The sequence below is a fragment of the Micromesistius poutassou genome (genome assembly GCF_964030765.1).
Source record: "Micromesistius poutassou genome assembly, chromosome: 21".
In the NCBI taxonomy this organism is placed as follows: domain Eukaryota; kingdom Metazoa; phylum Chordata; class Actinopteri; order Gadiformes; family Gadidae; genus Micromesistius; species Micromesistius poutassou.
In genome coordinates, this window is record NC_140291.1 from 11,425,011 (window position 1) to 11,443,994 (window position 18,984).

At 46.2% G+C, this 18,984-nt stretch overlaps 1 protein-coding gene across 2 annotated transcripts in view; it reads left to right on the forward strand.

Moving 5' to 3' along the window:
• The first annotated feature begins 153 nt into the window (after positions 1-153).
• dnmbp (dynamin binding protein) overlaps positions 154-18,984 on the forward strand; it is a 45,875-nt gene continuing 27,044 nt past the window's right edge. For both annotated transcript variants that reach the window (XM_084485224.1, XM_084485225.1), the window contains exons 1-4: positions 154-395; positions 11,350-11,504; positions 12,884-13,006; positions 14,343-16,874. In XM_084485224.1, the coding sequence (XP_084341350.1) occupies positions 11,360-11,504; positions 12,884-13,006; positions 14,343-16,874 (2,800 nt within the window). In that variant the 5' untranslated portion in view covers positions 154-395; positions 11,350-11,359. The remainder of the gene's footprint in view (positions 396-11,349; positions 11,505-12,883; positions 13,007-14,342; positions 16,875-18,984) is intronic.

The following is an 18,984-nucleotide window of genomic DNA, read 5'->3' on the forward strand; positions in this document are numbered from 1 at the left end:
TTAAGTCAGGCACTATCTCAGCCAGCCTAAGAGCAGAGGCGTTCCACATTTTATATTCCATGAGGCGTTCACGTCGGCATGGGAGAGCGGACAACCAACCAGTTAGTGGTTGCAACTTCTACTGGATGACAGCTGATCCCATCGAGACTTCGGCATCGGCAGCACCCCTGCCGTGTGGCATACAGGTCTACAGTCTTCGTTTAAGTCGCCGGTGTTCTCGCATTAGTGATCTCAAGTTAAAAACTCATGGCTAATCTTATGTCGCTAAAGTTGATGCCATAACTTAAGAGAATAAAGTGACACCACAGCAGCGGCCACGGTCGGATGTCTGGTCTAACAGGATCTAACGGCCGATCGTTATACTTTTCCGCACGAAAACTTGAAAGCGTACACAGGTAAGCGATGCATTGTAGTGACTCTGTACACTCTTTAAAGGTGCTTCGTTTTAAATCGTTTAGTTTTCCAGATAAAATAAACAAAATGCATGACGGATAATGCAAATCACATTCTACTTCACTTCAGGCTACTTTCCAAAAGTGTAATTCTTGAAGCGTAAAGAAGACAATTCGTAACTGTATCATTTGTTTCACGACCAACGTTACTACACATGCATCTGAAAGCGTATACACGACCGAGATTGACTGGCAGTGATACAGGGCGTAGATCTCGCCTCGTCTGGGTCGAGCCCAGCACGATCACCGCTCATCCACAGAGTGCTCTGTGCATACAAAGTATCCGTTTATCAGGGACAGACGTGAGCTGAATGATCCGGGCCCCTAGTAAAAGACGTCTTGGAGAAATCCACTTTCTGATCTGATCTGATCTGATCTGATCTGATCCGGGCCCCTCGTCAAAGTGGTCTGTGAGAAGTCCCCTCAATGCCCTATTCTCTGTCACATGTGGCCCCTGTGTCAGATGGTCCAGTGTGTACATGGGAACCACCAACATACATGGACACGGGGTTGATTGATGACTAAAAACTCGTTTGAGGAACCATAATGTACCAACACCGTTTCAAATATTAATTTCTCTCCTATTTAAATTTTGGTGCAATTAATACTAAGTGTCAATACACATGTTTTGATTGGCCTGGGGATAGATGCTGGTTGAATGGTTAAATCCTTGATCTTCTAACGAGCTCACCACTATAACGTGTTGCCATCGAGACAAATAGTTGGAGAGCAAGCAGGTGACAGAGGGGGCTGGGACTGAATAAGCCAGGCAGTCTCAATTACATGTGGGTGTGCGTGTAGTTGATCTATTCATTATTCATTGCTTTAGGTTGGATCTCTACCTGTCCTTGTTCTAGATCAGGGATGGGCAACTTTCATTATAAAGAGGGCCACAATTTTTCACGGCCACATGACCGCCCTCTTCACCTAATCGGATATGAGAGAAAAATTCAAAATAAGAACAAATTATGTGTAGATATATGTCTGTATCAGTCTACCAAATTAAAAATTTGGTAGATGTGATTTCCTGGTCACTACCTAAAAATGCATTCAGATTCATAGCCTATGTAATTGAACCAACTTACATTCATTTCATATTTTCCATGTTCAAATGCATTTTTAACATGTCTATACTCTTGTTAAACGACAAACACAACAAGTTTGTTTTAAAAGGAACAACAACAGCCACATGAGTGCTTAGTATTTTTTTTTCAGTGCAAATGGCACATACATCATCATTCAATGATGGCACAAAACAGAAAAACAGTGGCCCAACATTATGTGCAACAACTAGCATTATATTCAGTGCAGTTGTAGTAGTTGTACTAGCGACTTAAGTTGAAATCTTTCATAGCTGATATTTCTGTTTCTAAGCAAACTAGACACATGGGTTTGCCTTTGAATTCTATGAACAGATACTGTTTCTCATCTTGACTGAAAGGTACGGTTTTTGTTGATCGAGTTTCTGCATGTGGCCCGCGGGCCGCCAGTTGCCCATCCCTGTTCTAGATATGTGTCCTCTATCAGAAGTCTTTCTTCTCACTGTAGTGGGCTCTTTATAGAACTGATATAAGATGATGTTGTTATTTGGTATTTGTTATATGGTGTTGCAAAGCCTACTGGCAATGCAATACAGAATACTGCCAATTATATACAGAGCTTGACAGCAGTACGACTGGTTGGTGTCCGTTGAGTTTATCGCTGTGCTGTAGTTAGAGGGAAATCACACATTTAGAACTCGCAATATCCCTTATGCAAATGTTGGTGCTGATGACACCCTCTGTTTGGTCTACATGGCACTGCTTTTCAGTCAACACATGAAATCAGCCTTGAACTGGGGGTGTGTTGATGTCGTTTGTAATCGTACTAGACAAATTATTCTTCACCAGTCAATATTATGATATAAGTTGGAGAACACAATGGTCTACATTTCTAAGTAAAGATGCAGCGTTACTAGCTTTTAAATTAACATAAATCCAGTAGTAGAGGAGGGGATTGGAGACAAACACAGGTCTGTTGTGGCAGTTGTAATAGTTTTGTAGTTACAAGCATAGAGATTTGACGTTTTTAAATGGGTCCATCTACTGCAGCAAACTCAGGGAGTCGCATCCATTAACAGTGTAGCTCAGTTGCCATAGTAATAGTTACTATGGCTACAGACAGACCTGAGAGCTGCTTGACATTCTGTATTTCTGACAGAAGGCCAAACATTCCTTCCCTTTGGCTTGGGATTTATCCGTGTGTTTACTATGTGATGTAACAATAGGAATTCTGTCTCATAACATCTCCTGTGGTGCGGCAGGTGACTTCCAAAAAGTACCAAACCATGAAAATCGTCTTTCAAGCTTATTCTCTAATTAACAATTAAAAAGTTAATTAAAAGTTAATTGAGTTAACAACTCAATAACATGTAACAACCTGTATATCTTAACATCAAAACAAATTGAGAGTCAAACTACAAATTGAAGGATCATGTCTGTCTTCACGTTGTCTATTGTTACCAAAACAATGTTCAGTCCATATAATGTTGGTCTTAACTCTTCCATGTTTCCTTTCTTTATTCCCTCCTGTCTACGCCTGCCTCATTATAAGTCAAAAGTCCCTCTCCCCAGCAGCTATGAACCTGTTGGAACTGTTTGTGTTGTGACCGTTGGCTTCAATGAGAGCGAATGCCAGACTGATCCTCAACTCAGGATGGTCTTCTGGTGCTACCTCATGTCTGCTTGTCGGGACCGTAGTTGTCGGTGTGGAGCCGTCGTGACCCTTTAATCCTGCAACTAGCAGGGGGGGAAGGTAGCATCCGCCAATCACTTGCCTCATGACATTATAATCATTGGAACATTCTGGAATCCAATCTGCTCTTCGTCACCCTCCCAAGGTGAAACACGACCTGAGCTAAAGGGGCGTCCTAGCATCCTACTTCCTCCTCCTCTCCGCAAAGTACTTCTGAATGTGCCTGTATGCTCAGGAAGTGTAATCTATGAATGATGCACATATCCCCACACGCGGTCGAAGGTATCAGCCTGTGTATTTAAATGTGTGGTCACCACAAAGGGTGTGTTTTACATTAGATGGTAATGAGGCTTGGTTGAGCCGGCCAACACTATAACCGTTTTATAGACCACTGCTGTTTGAATGGATACAGATATAACGGGTATTGATGTTAGCATTAACCTACACACAATCACAGTGAATGTCTTTGGGGTATTCTGTCAGATTCAGGTCTAACCATTTAGCAGATGCTTTTGTCCAACGCGACATGCAGTGCATTGCGATGCATGTCATCAAGGAGGAGCAGTTAAGGGTTAAGCTTTTTGCTCATCATGTATACCTACATGTGGGGATCAAACCCATCCCTCTCAGTTGGCCCTTGGCAGTCAAACACTTTAGGAGTACAATTTATCATCTTCCTACAGCCTAGACCACTCCTCCTTTTGGATGGTTGGTGAACTTAATTAAGCTTAATTATTGATATTGTCTATTGCATCTTGTGTCAATTGTTGGTGACACAGGATATGAGACGCGCGAGTGGGTTCTTTAGCACATGTTGCGTGTGAAAATACGCACCTGTGTAATGTATCTGTAATGTTTGCTGGTGGAAGAAGGGGGCAGGATAGTCTACTGATTGTCATGGTGGTTTACTCCCAGTCGAAAGGTTCTGGGTTCAATCCCCAATGTCAATAGCCTCACTTTAGGCATCCGTAGCAAGATGCCCCACCACCCCTCCTAGCTGCTCCTTAATAGCATGAAAAGCATAGTAACTTGCTAAAGTCATAGCCATAGCTCTACGGTGGGGATCAATGCAGACAAGTTAGCTAGCTCAACATGCTATCAATATTGTTGCCGTGCATTGCTTCATTGACATTTCAGGAAGGAACTTGGAGCTTAGCAGTTTACAGTGGTGCACTGCGGTGTAGCCTAGCCAACAGTCCACTCAGCACCTCTTACATTCACATCCTGGAAGACAGAATCTCTTGTCCCTGGCTCTTTCAACATTTCTTTCTCGCCATTTCCCTTTGGATGGTTGAGCGGTTGGGGTTAGCAGTCATTTTCCTTGCGGGTTTGATGGCTTATGGTTGGGGGCATGCCTACTAACTGTCCCCCAAGAACCGCTCTCCTGAATGAGAGCCTCTCAGGAAGGGGTCTGTGAGACCGAAGCTCTGCTACAATAGCTCAAGCTAAAGAGTACATTTGACATTATTGAATGCTCCATGCTATTATGCCTTACTTCACACAGTGAACACAGAGGTTTTGGGGAGCAACAGAAATGCATGACAGCGTGCTTAACATTTTTGTGAGATGAGGGATTTGGTTTACTCGCTGACGAGGCAGAAAATGTTCCTGGGCTGACATGAAACGAGGATCTGATGCTAACGGAGGGAAAACATTATGTGTGCGTTTGGCTAGATCCTGATTGGAAAGCTACACGACTTAATATAGGGCTAGAACGTTCTCTATGGTCCAACTTTACATTTGTTTGTTTCTTATCATGTAATATAAGCTTGATTTGTGTATGTAATATGTTGCCCAAATGTTTAAGTTTACATATATGTAATTGTTAAAAGTTATAAGTTGACTTTTTCTGCTTTTCCATCATATTATTCACACAAATGATCATTTTGGTTCCACTGTAGTAGCCTATTCAGCCCATATGTAATAGCCTTTATGGGGAAATCATAACTTATTAATTAGGGAACGGGTCAACAACATTTAGTCAATAATCCATATTAATCTATTAGGATTGATTAAAGGGTACTCTGCCTTAAAACATGACAAACCAAATGACAATAGTTATACAGTCCTAAAACATTATCATGGAAAATGATCAGGCAATAAAGTAGAGCAGACACTTTTATCCAGAAGCAACATGGAGTCTATTTAAGATACATCAATAAAAAGCAGGTAGGGGCTAGGCTGCTCCTGTCCAGAACTAGAATGTGCCTGCGGACATTGCAGGGATCCAACCCAGAGCATTTAGTTCCGTAGTCAAGCCCCCCCCACTAGACTATCCAGCCCTCTAGCCCTCCGGCCATGACGGGACATGATATTTCGATTTTCATAGATCTATTCAGATTTACACTTTTAAGCCCTCATGTCTTCATATGGATTGTTTTGGAAACACCGAACTTTAGATTGCCTACCTAGGGAGATTATTAAAAGGGTGGGTTATTTAGAGCTTTGAAGCATGCTATTTTTGTAAAACTTACCATCTTTGGTAAAGGTTTTGAACATGATGCCATCAAAATCAGTTACGTAACATCACATATGAAAATGGTTTGGTCCTCTCCTCGGAGGATGGGGTGTGGCATATCTACGGACACCTCTTGGGTCCTCACAGGGAAAACCTTCTGGCCCCCAAACAATTCCAGCCGTTTCCTTGACAACACAGCACAATTCCACTGTTCGACTGTTCCTCCTCACCCTGGAAATGTTTATGCAGGATCGGAGCTCCACCCTGTGTGTGTGTGTGTGTGTCATTTGGAAAGTTCAGGAAAGTTTGCTTGCCTGTCTAGGGGTGTGTTTGTGCTAGACGTGCATTCAAGTGTGTGTGTGAATCTTTGTATTTGGTGTTAGCTGTCAAATGTGCAAATGTGTGTATGTATTTCTGTGTCTCTGTATGTTACTTACATGTGTGCTTCTATTGATGTGTTCTACATTTACATTACAATTACATTACAATTTGAAAAAGAAGAGTGTGAAAGCTTAAAGGAAAAGAGGAGGGAGGAGATCAGAGGAGGGATGAGGGACAGATGAGTTAGGGTTGCCACTTTAAATGCAATGTAGATGGTTGTCATGGCAAACACTGTAAGGTCTGAGTCAGAGTTTGGAACAGGTAGACGGTAATGACTAACTTAGAACCACGATGGAACAAGGATGGGCACCGAGCCCTTCCTTATCCAGAGAGAGGAGCACAAGAGAGAGTGTGAGTCCACAATGAAGGTGTTGCGAAAGGTAAAGGTAAAGCAAGCCAAAGGGAGCATGTTGACTCTCTCAACGGCCTGTGGGGACTGAGCTAATTAACGAGTTATTTTCCATGTCTGGACTAGTCCCAGCTAGCCTGAAGGTGTGTTTTGCTCCCAGTTGGACTGGATGAGAAAAAAAGATACAAAATGATTCATAATGAATCATAGTCCTTATGTCGGCCTCGATATTGAGTTTTGAGGTTTTTTTTTTTTTCAGTCAATGTTAATTTGTTAAAAGGAAGATTTAAGACAATGTTGTTTATTATAAGTGATTTTTGTCAAAAGAGATTCAGGTCACCCTAAGCTCCAGGGCCATTTCTGATCTTCTGGGGGCCTATAGCCACACCCTACTTGGGTAAAATGTTCATGAATTCCGAATTATATTTGTTAAAGCTAGGGTAGAAAATTTAGCGGAAAAAATCCAGACAGAATAAGACAGAGCTGGAAGTCTCCAACAGGAAAAAAAATCCAGATTCTTTGTTTTGTTTGTTTGCAGTTTTTGGTCTTAAAGAGGCCTTCCATGTGGTCATCATTGGCTGTGTTTGTGTTCAGTGTTTGGCAGATGTGGGCCTGCCAGATGTTCAGTTGGCTCTTCTCCTCTGTCTGTGTACGACACTCTGAGGAGCCCAATATGAAGATAAAGGACCACTGTGAGGACCTTGCTAGAAAAGCGCACGCCTGTGAAAACACAGTTTACCAGTATGGGGTCCCTTTGAAACGCTGATAATCGGGTTGTTAGATGCAGTTGATTTCGACCACACAGCAAGACTTCTGGGAGTCAAGGGAGAGACGCATGGACCCCTACCCTCCGCCCCACCACCCTGGTATGGTTACATGACTCCTGTTGAAATGTGTTGATCCCCCCCCCCCGCCAACCCCCCATGTGCTGACAGACCAGACGATCCCAAAGCCAAAAGCAAGGGAGACAAATGTCCCGTTATTGTTGTTTGTTGTTGTTTTAATGTCTAGAACAGTCCAGCGCTGGGCTGAATGTGTGATGCTATACAGTAGGGAGCACCGTGGTTGGTCAGCAAAAACCCACTCCCTATCTGCCAGCCAGGGCTCTCCAGAGGCTTCTGCCTGTGTGTGTGTGTGTGTGTGTGTGTGTGTGTGTGTGTGTGTGTGTGTGTGTGTGTGTGTGTGTGTGTGTGTGTGTGTGTGTGTGTGTGTGTGTGTGTGTGTGTGTGTGTGTGTGTGTGTGTGTGTGTTTTTTATATAGCATTGTGCATGCATGTGGGTGCCAGGTGAGAATTTGGATGTGTTCAAAAGGACACACACACACACACACACACACACACACACACACACACACACACACACACACACACACACACACACACACACACTTTGTCCTATTGAAAACATTCAGAATGTACAAACCTTACAAACCGCAGACAGATAGAAGCTGATGCATGGACTCAAACTTCCTCACACTGTTCCCGTTAACAGACTGTGTGTGTGTGTGTGTGTGTGAGGGAGTGAAATCTAGAAGACTAGTCACCCCAATGAGAAGCATGTGTTGTAAAACACACACACACACACACACACACACACACACACACACACACACACACACACACACACACACACATATCATGAGTGTGTCGATTGTTGCAGTGTCATCTCTCTTTGCGCACACAGTTGCTGCTTTGTGGCACTTTCAGCTGTGTGTGTGTGTGTGTGTGTGTGTGTGTGTGTGTGTGTGTGTGTGTGTGTGTGTGTGTGTGTGTGTGTGTGTGTGTGTGTGTGTGTGTGTGTGTGTGTGTGTGTGTGTGTGTGTGTGTGTGTGTGTGTGTGTGTGTGTGTGACAGCTGTTGAGTGAGCTGTCTGTCATAACCCTGTTACTTTCTCCACAACCCCGATGAGTGGCACCCTGTAGTAGGCCTGGGCGATATGGTTGAAAGACATATCACAATATAACTTGATTATATTGATCAATATCGATAACTATGGATAAAAAGACTAGGAATTACCATGCTGGATTTAAACACTTCTGTTTAACACTTAATATGACCTTCCACTGTTCTTCATTGATAAATACACCAATGTCGATACAACAATGAAAAACACTAAAATATTGTAAATAAGTATGGAACCGTGTTTGTGTAACAAACCCAGCTGCTAGATTCAGTGGTCCAGTTGCTTATCGGTATATATTGAACAATGTTTTATATTGATATTGATCAAAAGTCTATCACGATACGATCATTTATTGTTTTATTGCCCAGGCCTACCCTGAAGTCTGTCTCTGCTCGTATGGTCAGTTCTATTTAACTTATTTCTCTGACTGCCAAAGAGAGACCCCTAACCCTAAGGCCCACTGTAGGGCCAGGAGAACAATGAATGGTAATAGTCAGAGGAGGCCCTGAGAAAGAGCCAGGGAGGAGGGATCCCTCCTTCTAGGGAAGGAGGAGGGCCAATAGGAAACACAGCATAGGACATTGAGTTAAAAATAGTCCAAAAATGCCCCAGTATAAATAATGCTCATAGCAAATAACTATTCCTGGAGCTCTGTCTGGCAGTTGTGTTGAAGTTGATGCTAGTTGTATTGTATATAGATGTTACGGTGGTTGTGTATATTTGGTTGTTTGGATACAGGGGGGCAGGATTAGGGAGCAGTGGACTCCCAAGCGAAAGGTTCTGGGTTTGATCCCTCAATGTCACCCTTACGCTAGGTGATCATTAAGCAGGATGCGCACACCCCTAAACCTGCCCCTTACTGACCTGTATCTGAGTTCACTGGAAGTCACGATGGATGTAAGTGTAGGCTGAATGACTTGAATAGTGAACCGGATACGTGAGGTGTATCAGAAGTAGGACCTCATAAATCCTGAGGACGATTTGAGTTCCTCCCCTGCTAACCAGCGACCTTTGAACGTCATCTTAGAAAAGATTTAACGTGACGCTGGAATGCCTGTTGTGTTTATACATGTGAAAACACGCTTGGCTCCACTGTGTTTATTTAATTATTTTGTCCAGGCCTATTGCAAAGGTTTGTGGGTTAAATTGTGTAATGAAATTGTTGTTGATAAACTTTGACTTGGAATTGGATTGGGATGTAACACCATATAATGTATTATTATTATGTTATGTAATTATATTATTCCTTATAGCTTATATCAATACTACTACTAGTGCTACTTCTGTGTTTTGATTCAATTGTGTTTTGATTGAGTCTCATGGTTCTCATGCATTCGGCTCTATAGCATGGCCAGTAGTGAAACAAATACATACAATATGAGTCAATAAAAACACAATTTGATCAAAGCAAAGTGGGGCTTGCAAAATTGCTGATTGCAGCCTTAAAGTTGAAGAGAATTGTGGAAGTTAATAAATCAAAGTTATTCATATCATATCGTGCATCATTTCTATGTTTTAAATCACTTGTACATAAGTGTACGACATTGAATACAATAGAAAAATCGTCCTAGTTGGAAAAGACTATAGTGTGCATAGTTCCAGTACTACCCCTCTTATAAATACTCTTCACCTCGGGGTCAACAGTGACTTTGTCTGGTGTGTGTGTGTGTGTGTGTGCACGAGTCACACAGCACATGCACTACTGACAAACTGACCATCCATAAATACCGGCTAAGAGGCTTGTCTGCCTGAATGCACACCCAGGGATTAGCTCAGCAGTCTCTCTCTCTCTCTCTCTCTCTCTCTCTCTCTCTCTCTCTCTCTCTCTCTCTCTCTCTCTCTCTCTCTCTCTCTCTCTCTCTCTCTCTCTCTCTCTCTCTCTCTCTCTCTCTCTCTCTCTCCGGCTACTGTGGTCTGTATAAAGTATGGGTGGGAACTATTTTGCCTAGTGTTTAAATCTATACATAAAAAAAAAAAGATTTTTTTTTTCTTCTGTGATGTCTGTCAGATCTTGAACTATTTCTGAAGGGAATCTAAAACGAATTGTTCATATATATATCTTTCTATCTATCTATCGCTCTCTCTCTCTTGGCACACCACACAAGGTTAGCATGTGAGCTGCGCATTACCCACCACTACCTACTGTGTGATCATTAGCTAATGGGCTAGCTTGGGTTTCAATTTGTGCTGTGGTGCGCAACGACGCACGCACGCACGCACGCACGTGCACGCACGCGCACGCACGCACAGGAAACAGGTGTGTACGTCTTTCTCTCCCCAGAGAACCCGTTCTCTCTCTCTTATCTTTTTCTCTCATTCTTTATCTCTTTTGTCTCTAGATAGAACCCTTATCAAGATAACCCGAGGCCTCTCTCTATCACTCTGTCCCCTCTCTCCCCCCCGCCCCCTGAGGCGCTGGTGCTGCCATGCCCCCCCCCCCCCAGGCTAGACAGAGGCTTCATTGACCCTCCGTCTCCCCTCCCTCCGTCTCGCCTTACACACCTGCAGTCTGTATAGCGCCGGCTGAGAGCGGTTACTTAAGTCTTAGAGAAATAATTATTAAAGTCTTTGTCGTTATTTTTAATTTGACCGATTTTGGGTAGCTTGTTGATCGGTATTATAGCATTGTTAGCCTGTTTTGTTTTGACACTTGTACTTTATTGGTCACCGAAGTCTAAATTAAATGAGGCTATTTATTTTATGTGGAAAAAAGGATTCAAAGAACAACAATGCGAACCTCTGTGTTGGAGGCTTGTGACGTGAAGCCTAATTCGGTTTTAAAGAAGCATCTGGATATGTGTATTTAAGCCACCTAGTGGTGAAACAAGATATGTCCATTCATATATAATGTCTGTACATGAAAGAAACACGTACCTGAGGCATTTCAAGCCCCCTTCCTCAACTTTTACACTCAAGCACGCAGACACACACACACGTACGCACGAGCACACAAAACAAACACACCCTCTGTACAGGTGAAAAGTAATCTTTGCGCGATGTATTTTATACATTTTATTATCTGAATTTAAGAGTTAAAAATAAATCTGTCTCTGTCTCTGTCTCTGTCTCTCCAGGGGATGAGTGATGGAGGTGGGCTTGGTGGTGCGGGCTGTCTTTGAGTTTCTCCCCAGCGTCTCGGAGGAGCTGCCTCTCTTCGCCGGCGACGTCATCGAGGTACTCAGTGTGGTGGACGAGTTCTGGTTGCTCGGCAACAAGGATGGAGTCACGGGTGAGTGGTTGGTCCGCCTGATCGTCATCCGGAGATGACGCGAGAGTCGAGATTATATGGGATTAACGTAATTTGACATGAGGTTACAAGAGAAAATATGAGATTACATAAAAGTGACAAAATAATACATACATTTGCATATATAACTTGAGGTTATAATTGATTACTTGAGACTACATTAGATTCCATCGTAATACATACGATTTCATGAGATTAATAAAACACTGAAATTACATTGAATTACATTGAGATTATATACAATTAAATCGAATTACTTGAGATTATTATATTCAATTATATCTAATTACTTGAGATTCCAATAGATTACGATGAGATAACTAATACATGGCATAACGTTACATGACCTAAAATGAGATGACATGAAGTAGGGGTGTACGGTATAAACGGTATAGAAAGTACACCGGTGTGAATTTGCGCTACGGTATGGATTTTGACCGTACCGTGAGACCGCTGTGACCGTAAGTAACGTAAATACGGTAACGTAACTTATTTTTCATGTAAAAAGTAAAGTTACGCGAAACTACTGAAAATATGGTAACGAAACGTAGTTCCTTTTTCAATTCGGTGCAACGTTATTTCTCCCAGGGACCGATTTGACAGCATACTGCCTTCTCAGGCAGTATGCTGTTGCGCAAGCACGCAGGCACGCATGCAGGCAGGCACGCAGGCACGCAGGCACGCAGGCACGCAGGCAGGGATGCAGGCCCTTCACGAGCTCTCATTCACCGTACGAGACAGGCGCTGGTAGCGTGAAGCTGTCTCTGCATCTCAGACATCGCTTCCGCAGGCTTTTTCCAAAGCCAGTCCTTACGACAAAAAAGCCAGCGGTGGAACGAGATAACAAACGCCGTCACTGTTTACCTGTGTAAGGACCTATGTGGTTCCCTTTCAAAATGTCGATAGAAAGGGCTTTAAAGAGATGATCAAAACACTCGATCCCAGGTACGCGTTACCTGCCCGCACACACTTCAGCCAAATTGAGATGCCAAAACTATACGGCAAGGTCCGCGACCAAGTGGAGAAAGAAATCCATACTATCCATACTGGAAGTAACTTAAAAAAAATAAAAGATTTAGAACTTTTTTCTATTGCAGTTTTGCTCAACAAATGTTCTTAAAATACTTCTTCTATACAAAAAATATCTGCCTAACCAGTATTTTACCCCTTCAGAGGCATTTATATCGAAATTAGAATATAAAATTAACATACTGTGATATAATACCGTACCGTCTATGCCTCAAATCATACTGTCGCTATCAATCTTAGTCCATACCGTACTGCCCTAACATGAAGGCAGTAGAGCACCTCACATGACCTGAACCTGACCAACCCTCAATGCCGCGGCGCCCCCCCTGCAGGCCAGTTCCCCAGCACATTCGTGGAGGCGGTCCCCATCCCCAGCACCAAGGCCGGGGACAGACTGTACGTGTGCATCAACGACTTCACCTCCAGCGAGCCCGGGACACTCGCTCTAAAGAGAGGTACAGTACACACAGGCATGCTCGCTTCACGGCCCATGCCTGATCCGTGTGTGTAGATCGAAATGGTAAAGACTGTTGTAACAATCAAATGTTTTGTATTAGGATGTTATTGTTGGTAAATGGCGGCAAAAATAACCATAGACTATTGGCTGTGCAATATGTACATTTAATATTTTGATATGAATAACACTATCGTACTTAAATATGCATTCTGGACTTTTTTAATGGAGAGTCATGTAAAAATATTTGCTAATAAATAAACATAAATGGACTACAATTATGTGTTAGTCATGTATGTCTTATAAGTGATTGTCATTTAAACGCTGCATGTTTTTTTCACTTTGCCTCCTGCTACTTATTTGAAGGAGTATAATGTCAGTGTGCTCAGGTAAATATGATGTCTTGTGTTGTAGTGTAATTCTGTGTTTGGGTGCCTTCCATTAAATTCAACAACATCAGAGTTGACGTGTGTATATGCTATTGTAGAATTCGGTGGTGGTAGCTACACACAGTCACCACTAGATGTCACCAGAAGCCCCAACAGGATGAAAATGCCACACAGATTTTGTGGTTTTGTGACTGCATTTACCTCATATGTCTGTTGAAAGCCTAAAGACTATCTCATATCTGTGGGAAAAACCATGATCAGGCTTCATTCCCAAACATATTTTAGTATTATTGATATAGTAAATGAATACTTAATTGTGGTAAATAGAGGGCACATATAAAGAACAATTTATGTTTCTCATTTATTGAAAAAAAAAAAACTGAAATCAAGCGTCAAAAACTATACTGCTTATATAATGAAGTAATGACACATTTGTTTGGTCTACTCTACAGTTAAGATGGAGACTGTCATAACTATATGTTCCATATTGGTCAGACAACACAATGGGGAGGCGGAGCCAGGGTGCTCTGGAATGTTGCCCTTTGACCTCTTGGCTAAACAGCCCAAATTCCCCATAGCGCCGTAGCTACTCACTGCAGCATGATCCCAGAACTTGTGCTTCAGCATCAGGACAACAAAGGAAACTGACACTTAAGGGAGGGAGAACCAAACTACTATAATAAGTTGGATACGATAGGGTCCAGGATGTAAGTTTAAATTATTGTTCTTCAATAATCCCCGTCCTCCAGTTTCCGTACTCACTAAAACGCATACAAGTATACAGAGTATACAGAGTATACAAGTATACAAAGTCTAGACATGAAAACATGTAAACCCTATGTCCTACACACAATACATGTGGAGCTGCAACACTGAGCTGGAGGAGATCATCCACCGCTAACCGCCCCCCCCTGCCCCCCCCTGCCTTCCCTCCCCTGTCCTCCCCAGGAGATGTGGTGGCCCCAGACTCCGGGGCCGCCACCCTGGACCTGAGCGCGGCATGGCAGCGGGGCTGCAGCGCCTGGGGGGCCCGGGGGCTTCTGCCCTCCTCCTGCCTGAAGGAGCTGCAGCTGTCCTCCGGCTCCAGGCAGCTGTCGGAGCTGCGCTGCGCCCAGGCCCAGGCCGCCGACCTGCCGCCCCACGCGCTGGGCCAGGCCCGGGCGCTCATGAGCCTCCACGCGCAGCTCCGCGAGGAGCTGGACTTCCGCCAGGGGGACCTGATCGTCATCACGGGCGTCCCCGAGCCGGGCTGGTTCCAGGGGGAGCTGCAGGGCCACGCGGGGGTCTTCCCCGAGGGCTTCGTGGAGCTCCTGGGGCCGCTGCGGTCCCCCCTCACCCCCGGGTTCGGGGACCGCCGGCCGGAGTCGAGCTTCGCCGACCGCGACCGGAGGCCCAACGGGAGGGACGAGTACGAAAGGGCGGAGGAGGACGACGACGACGACGAAGAGGAAGAGGAAGAGGACGATGAGGCGATGTCTGCAGAGGAGCACCGGCAGGAGGAGTTTGTAGACGACGAAGAAGAGGAGGTGGAGCAGGTGGAGGAGGAGGAGGAGGAGGAGGTGGAGGGGGGGGTGTACGGAGTGGCGCTGTACGACTTCCGCGCCATGGAGGCGGGGGAGCTGGACTTCGACGTGGGTGACCGCGTCCGCGTGGTTAGCACTCTCGAGGACGGCTGGCTGGAAGGCGAGGTCAAAGGTCGCCGCGGCGTGTTCCCTCACCGCTTTGTCAAAATGGAGGACAACGGGCACGTGGCGGCGGTGGAGGCCGACGCCCGCGTAGAGGAGGAGGAGGATGAGGAGCAGGAGGAGGAGGAGGAGGAGGAGGAGGAGGACATCGCCGCTCAACTACTCCCCGGGGAGCCGGGGCACGGCTCTGATTGGACGACGTACGAGGACCACACGGTGTGGGACCTGGACTACTTTGAGCTGGCGGAGAAGAGGAGCACGCAGGAGGACGCCGGCGCGCGGGCGCACAGCGCGGCACAGCCGCCGGCGCCCCCCCAGCGGCAGCCCCCCCGGCCGGCCGCCCCGGCGCCGCCGCCGCCGCCGCCGCCGCCGCCGGGATCCAGGAGACCCCGGTCGGCGCCGCCGTCGAGACCCAGGCTGCTGCCGCCTCGGCCCAGCCCGCCGTCGCTAGGCAACAGGCGGCACGGCAGCGCGGGCTCCAACGCCGGCGGCCCGGCTGCGGCGGTCAACGGCAAAGGCTCCCTGAAGGCTCACGCGCCGTCTCCGCTGCAGCAGCTGAAGCGCATCCACAGCCTCACGCTGCCCAGCCGCCGGCGCTCCCAAGAGAGGGAGGCGTACCAGAGGCCGCTGGCGGACGGCGGCGGCGGCGGCGGCGGCGGCGGCGGCGGCGGCAAAGGCTCGGGCCTCGGCAAGGCGCTGATCCGCATCGTGGAGAGCCAGCGGCAGAAGAAGCTGACGCGGCACTCGAGCGTCAACGACGTGGACATGATGGAGCGGCGGCGCACGCCGTCGCCGCGGCCCACGCTGCGCAGCCGGCTGCCCGGCTCGCTCACCCTGGACGCCCTGGTGCTGTCGGCCGGCGACCTGGAGTCCAAGCTGTCCCAGCAGCTCTTTGAGTTCGAGAGGAGCCTGACGGGCGCCCACCCGGACCCCGTCGACGCGTTCCCCGACCCCGACCACGACCACGAGGACTACGGCGGCGGGGTCCCCGGCGACCACGCGTGCGTCTCGCGCCACTACTCCATCCTGGACTACGGCAGCGAGGGCGACATCATGCGGGGCTCCCCCCCCGCCCCCGCCCCCGCCCCCGCCCCCTCCCCGCCTCGCGGCTTCTTCGCCTCCTCCTCGTCGGCGGTGTCGTTGCTGGTGTCGTCGCTGGGGGAGCGGGGCCGGTCGCTGCGGCCGCCGCCGCCGCGGCCCCGCTTCCTCCGCCCGCCCGCCCCCGCGGCGTACAGACCGGCGCGCCCCGCCCCGCGGGTCCCCGCCACGGCCCCCAGGCACAGGGCACCACAGCCCCCCGCCGGCAACAACACCCCCTACTCATTCTACGACCCCCCCGAGCAGGAGGCCACGCCCCCGCCGCCGCCATCGGCGGCAGAGGAAGGCGGCGAGTTCGGCGACCTGGCGGCGCTCCAGTGCGACGAAGCGGAACGCCACGAGCGGGAGGTCGAGCGGCTCCGGCAGGAGGCGGAGAGGGAGCTGGAGCGGCAGGCGGAGGAGGCGGAGAAGGAGGAGCGGCGGAGGGAGACGGAGCGGATGGAGGCGGAGGAGCAGGCGAAGGAGCAGTACCGCCTGTTGCTACGGATACAGGAGGTGGAGCGAGACATGGAGGAGTACGCGCACACGGCCGCCGAGCTGCGCGCCATGCTGGAGGAGGAGGAGGAGGAGAGGGGAGAGGAGGAGGAGGAGGAGGAGGAGGAGCAGCAGAGGGAGGCGCGTCTGCAGGCCATGGAGAACCTGGAGTTCTGCAACTACACCCTGGAGACCCTGGCACTGGAGCTGCAGCAGCTGCAAGGTAGGACCCGTCTGTCTCTGCCAAACCGCTCCGGGACCGGTCTGTCTCTGCCGTACTGTCTGGCCAGGTGTATTCCTGTTGGTCTGTCTATGTGTCTATGTCTCTGCCTGTCTATTGGTCTGTCTGTCTGTCTGTCTGTCTGTCTGTCATTCTGTCTCTCCATCCGTCTCTTTATCTGTCCACTTTAATTTGGACTATAAATCTAGAAATGCTGGAATCTAGAAATGCTGGTGATGAACCAGGTGGCAGGCAGCTGAGACAAATATCGACGTACTTTCATGGTTGAATAACTTCTTGTTTTGTTTTACACGTCAATCTCTATACTGCTAGGTCTATATTTTAATGGTTTGATCTACAGCTCAAAATGAGACATCTCAGATATATAATACTAGATCATATATATATATATATATACTTTTGTATTTATTTTTCAAAAATTTGTATTCACTTTATTGTTTGCATACACTCATTTAAATGTTCTCACATGGCTCTACTTTAGACGTCTTTAGCGTGACTTTATATTCTCATTTTCTTCATCAGGTTACCTCTTCAGGTGAGAATGTGTACATTTTGTAGGTACAGGTGTTTCTCAAATTCTTTCTTTAGATTTACTCCAAACAATAGAACAGGAAACCAAGCCTTTTTTTAAACCTGCCCTCACTATATGATACCCTCATTAGATATTCTGATCAGCCCATCAGATATAGGCCTACCACTTTTCTCTTGTTGTTTACGTTTCCCTCAGTGATTGAAGTGGAAATGAGCAGGTCTTAATTAACATTTGGATTGGCAGGTTGTGACAATTAGTAAACTATGCGTTGGACTTTGGTTGGTGTTTGTGATATCGTTGGTGATGTGGAACGGGATTGGTTTCACTTTACAAACTTGCAACTCATTTAAATGACTCAAACTCTCACAATGAACCACGTGTATTATTTTATTCTTTTAGACTTTATTTGAACAGGAAGACCTTTCGTGTCCTGTATAATACATGAGTGAGGCAATCTGTCTGTGGGAAATAGATAAGATACAAATATCAAATCAAATACAAGGTTCAATATAAAACATTTGGAGAAAGACTAGAACAAAGAAATTTTATATAAATTAAACAATGACCAAAAAAAGAATGCTATGATTTTATATTCATACATTCTGTGGAATAATCTTAGTTAATTTGTTTCATCATAGTTATTTTTACTTGGTGGACTGAAATTGACATACACACACACACATACCCATGCATACACGAAAAAATACACGTGTGCAAAACGCACACAATCCTGGTTTCTCTTTCTTTCTCTCTCACTCTCTTTCTCTGCCCCCTCTCTTTATCTCTCTACTCCTCTCTCTCTCTCTCTGTTTCTCTTTCTCTCTCTACTTTTATCGGAGGAATGGCTGCGTGTGTTGTTGCTATGTTCTTTCGGGGCGTGGATCAGTAGTGTGAAGTGTCAGAGACAATGGGCTGTTTATTGTTCCAGGGCCGAAACTCCACCGAGGGCCGTCCCACTCAGTCCACCAGGGGAGGGGAAGGATCCAAAGTCCTGACGGCACCCTAAAGACGGATAGACCATAACGTTTTAAAGCTAGTTCAAATGGACTATTATATCAAGATAATCATTTATTGATCTTAAAGGAAAGCCAAGCTTTCCAGTAGCCTGCCAATGACACAAGTGAAGACATACAACATGGAGTCAATATACAGCAAGAAAAGACAGGGAGTGATGGTGAAAAAGTAGTGAAAAATAAAAAAAAGTTGATTACAACCTACTATTCATTGAGTGACAAGGGATAGTCTTTTTGCTAATTATAAATATCACCTGCCTGGCATTTAGTTTGATTATAATGTTTTGGGGGTGTGAGAATTTTCTATAAGTGTTCTCCAAACGGAGAATCACAATCACGATTACAAACTCTGCTTGAACACCAAGACAACTTGCACATTATGCACATTAGACATGCATGGTTGGCACGCAAACACACACGTGCACACTGAGTAAACACTGTAGGGTTTCGGTCATGTTGTGTTGCAAAGGAGAGAGGTTGATTGGTTGGTGAGTAGATAAGGAACAATGTCTGGCATAACATTAAGGAATTTGATTAAACCAGCCAT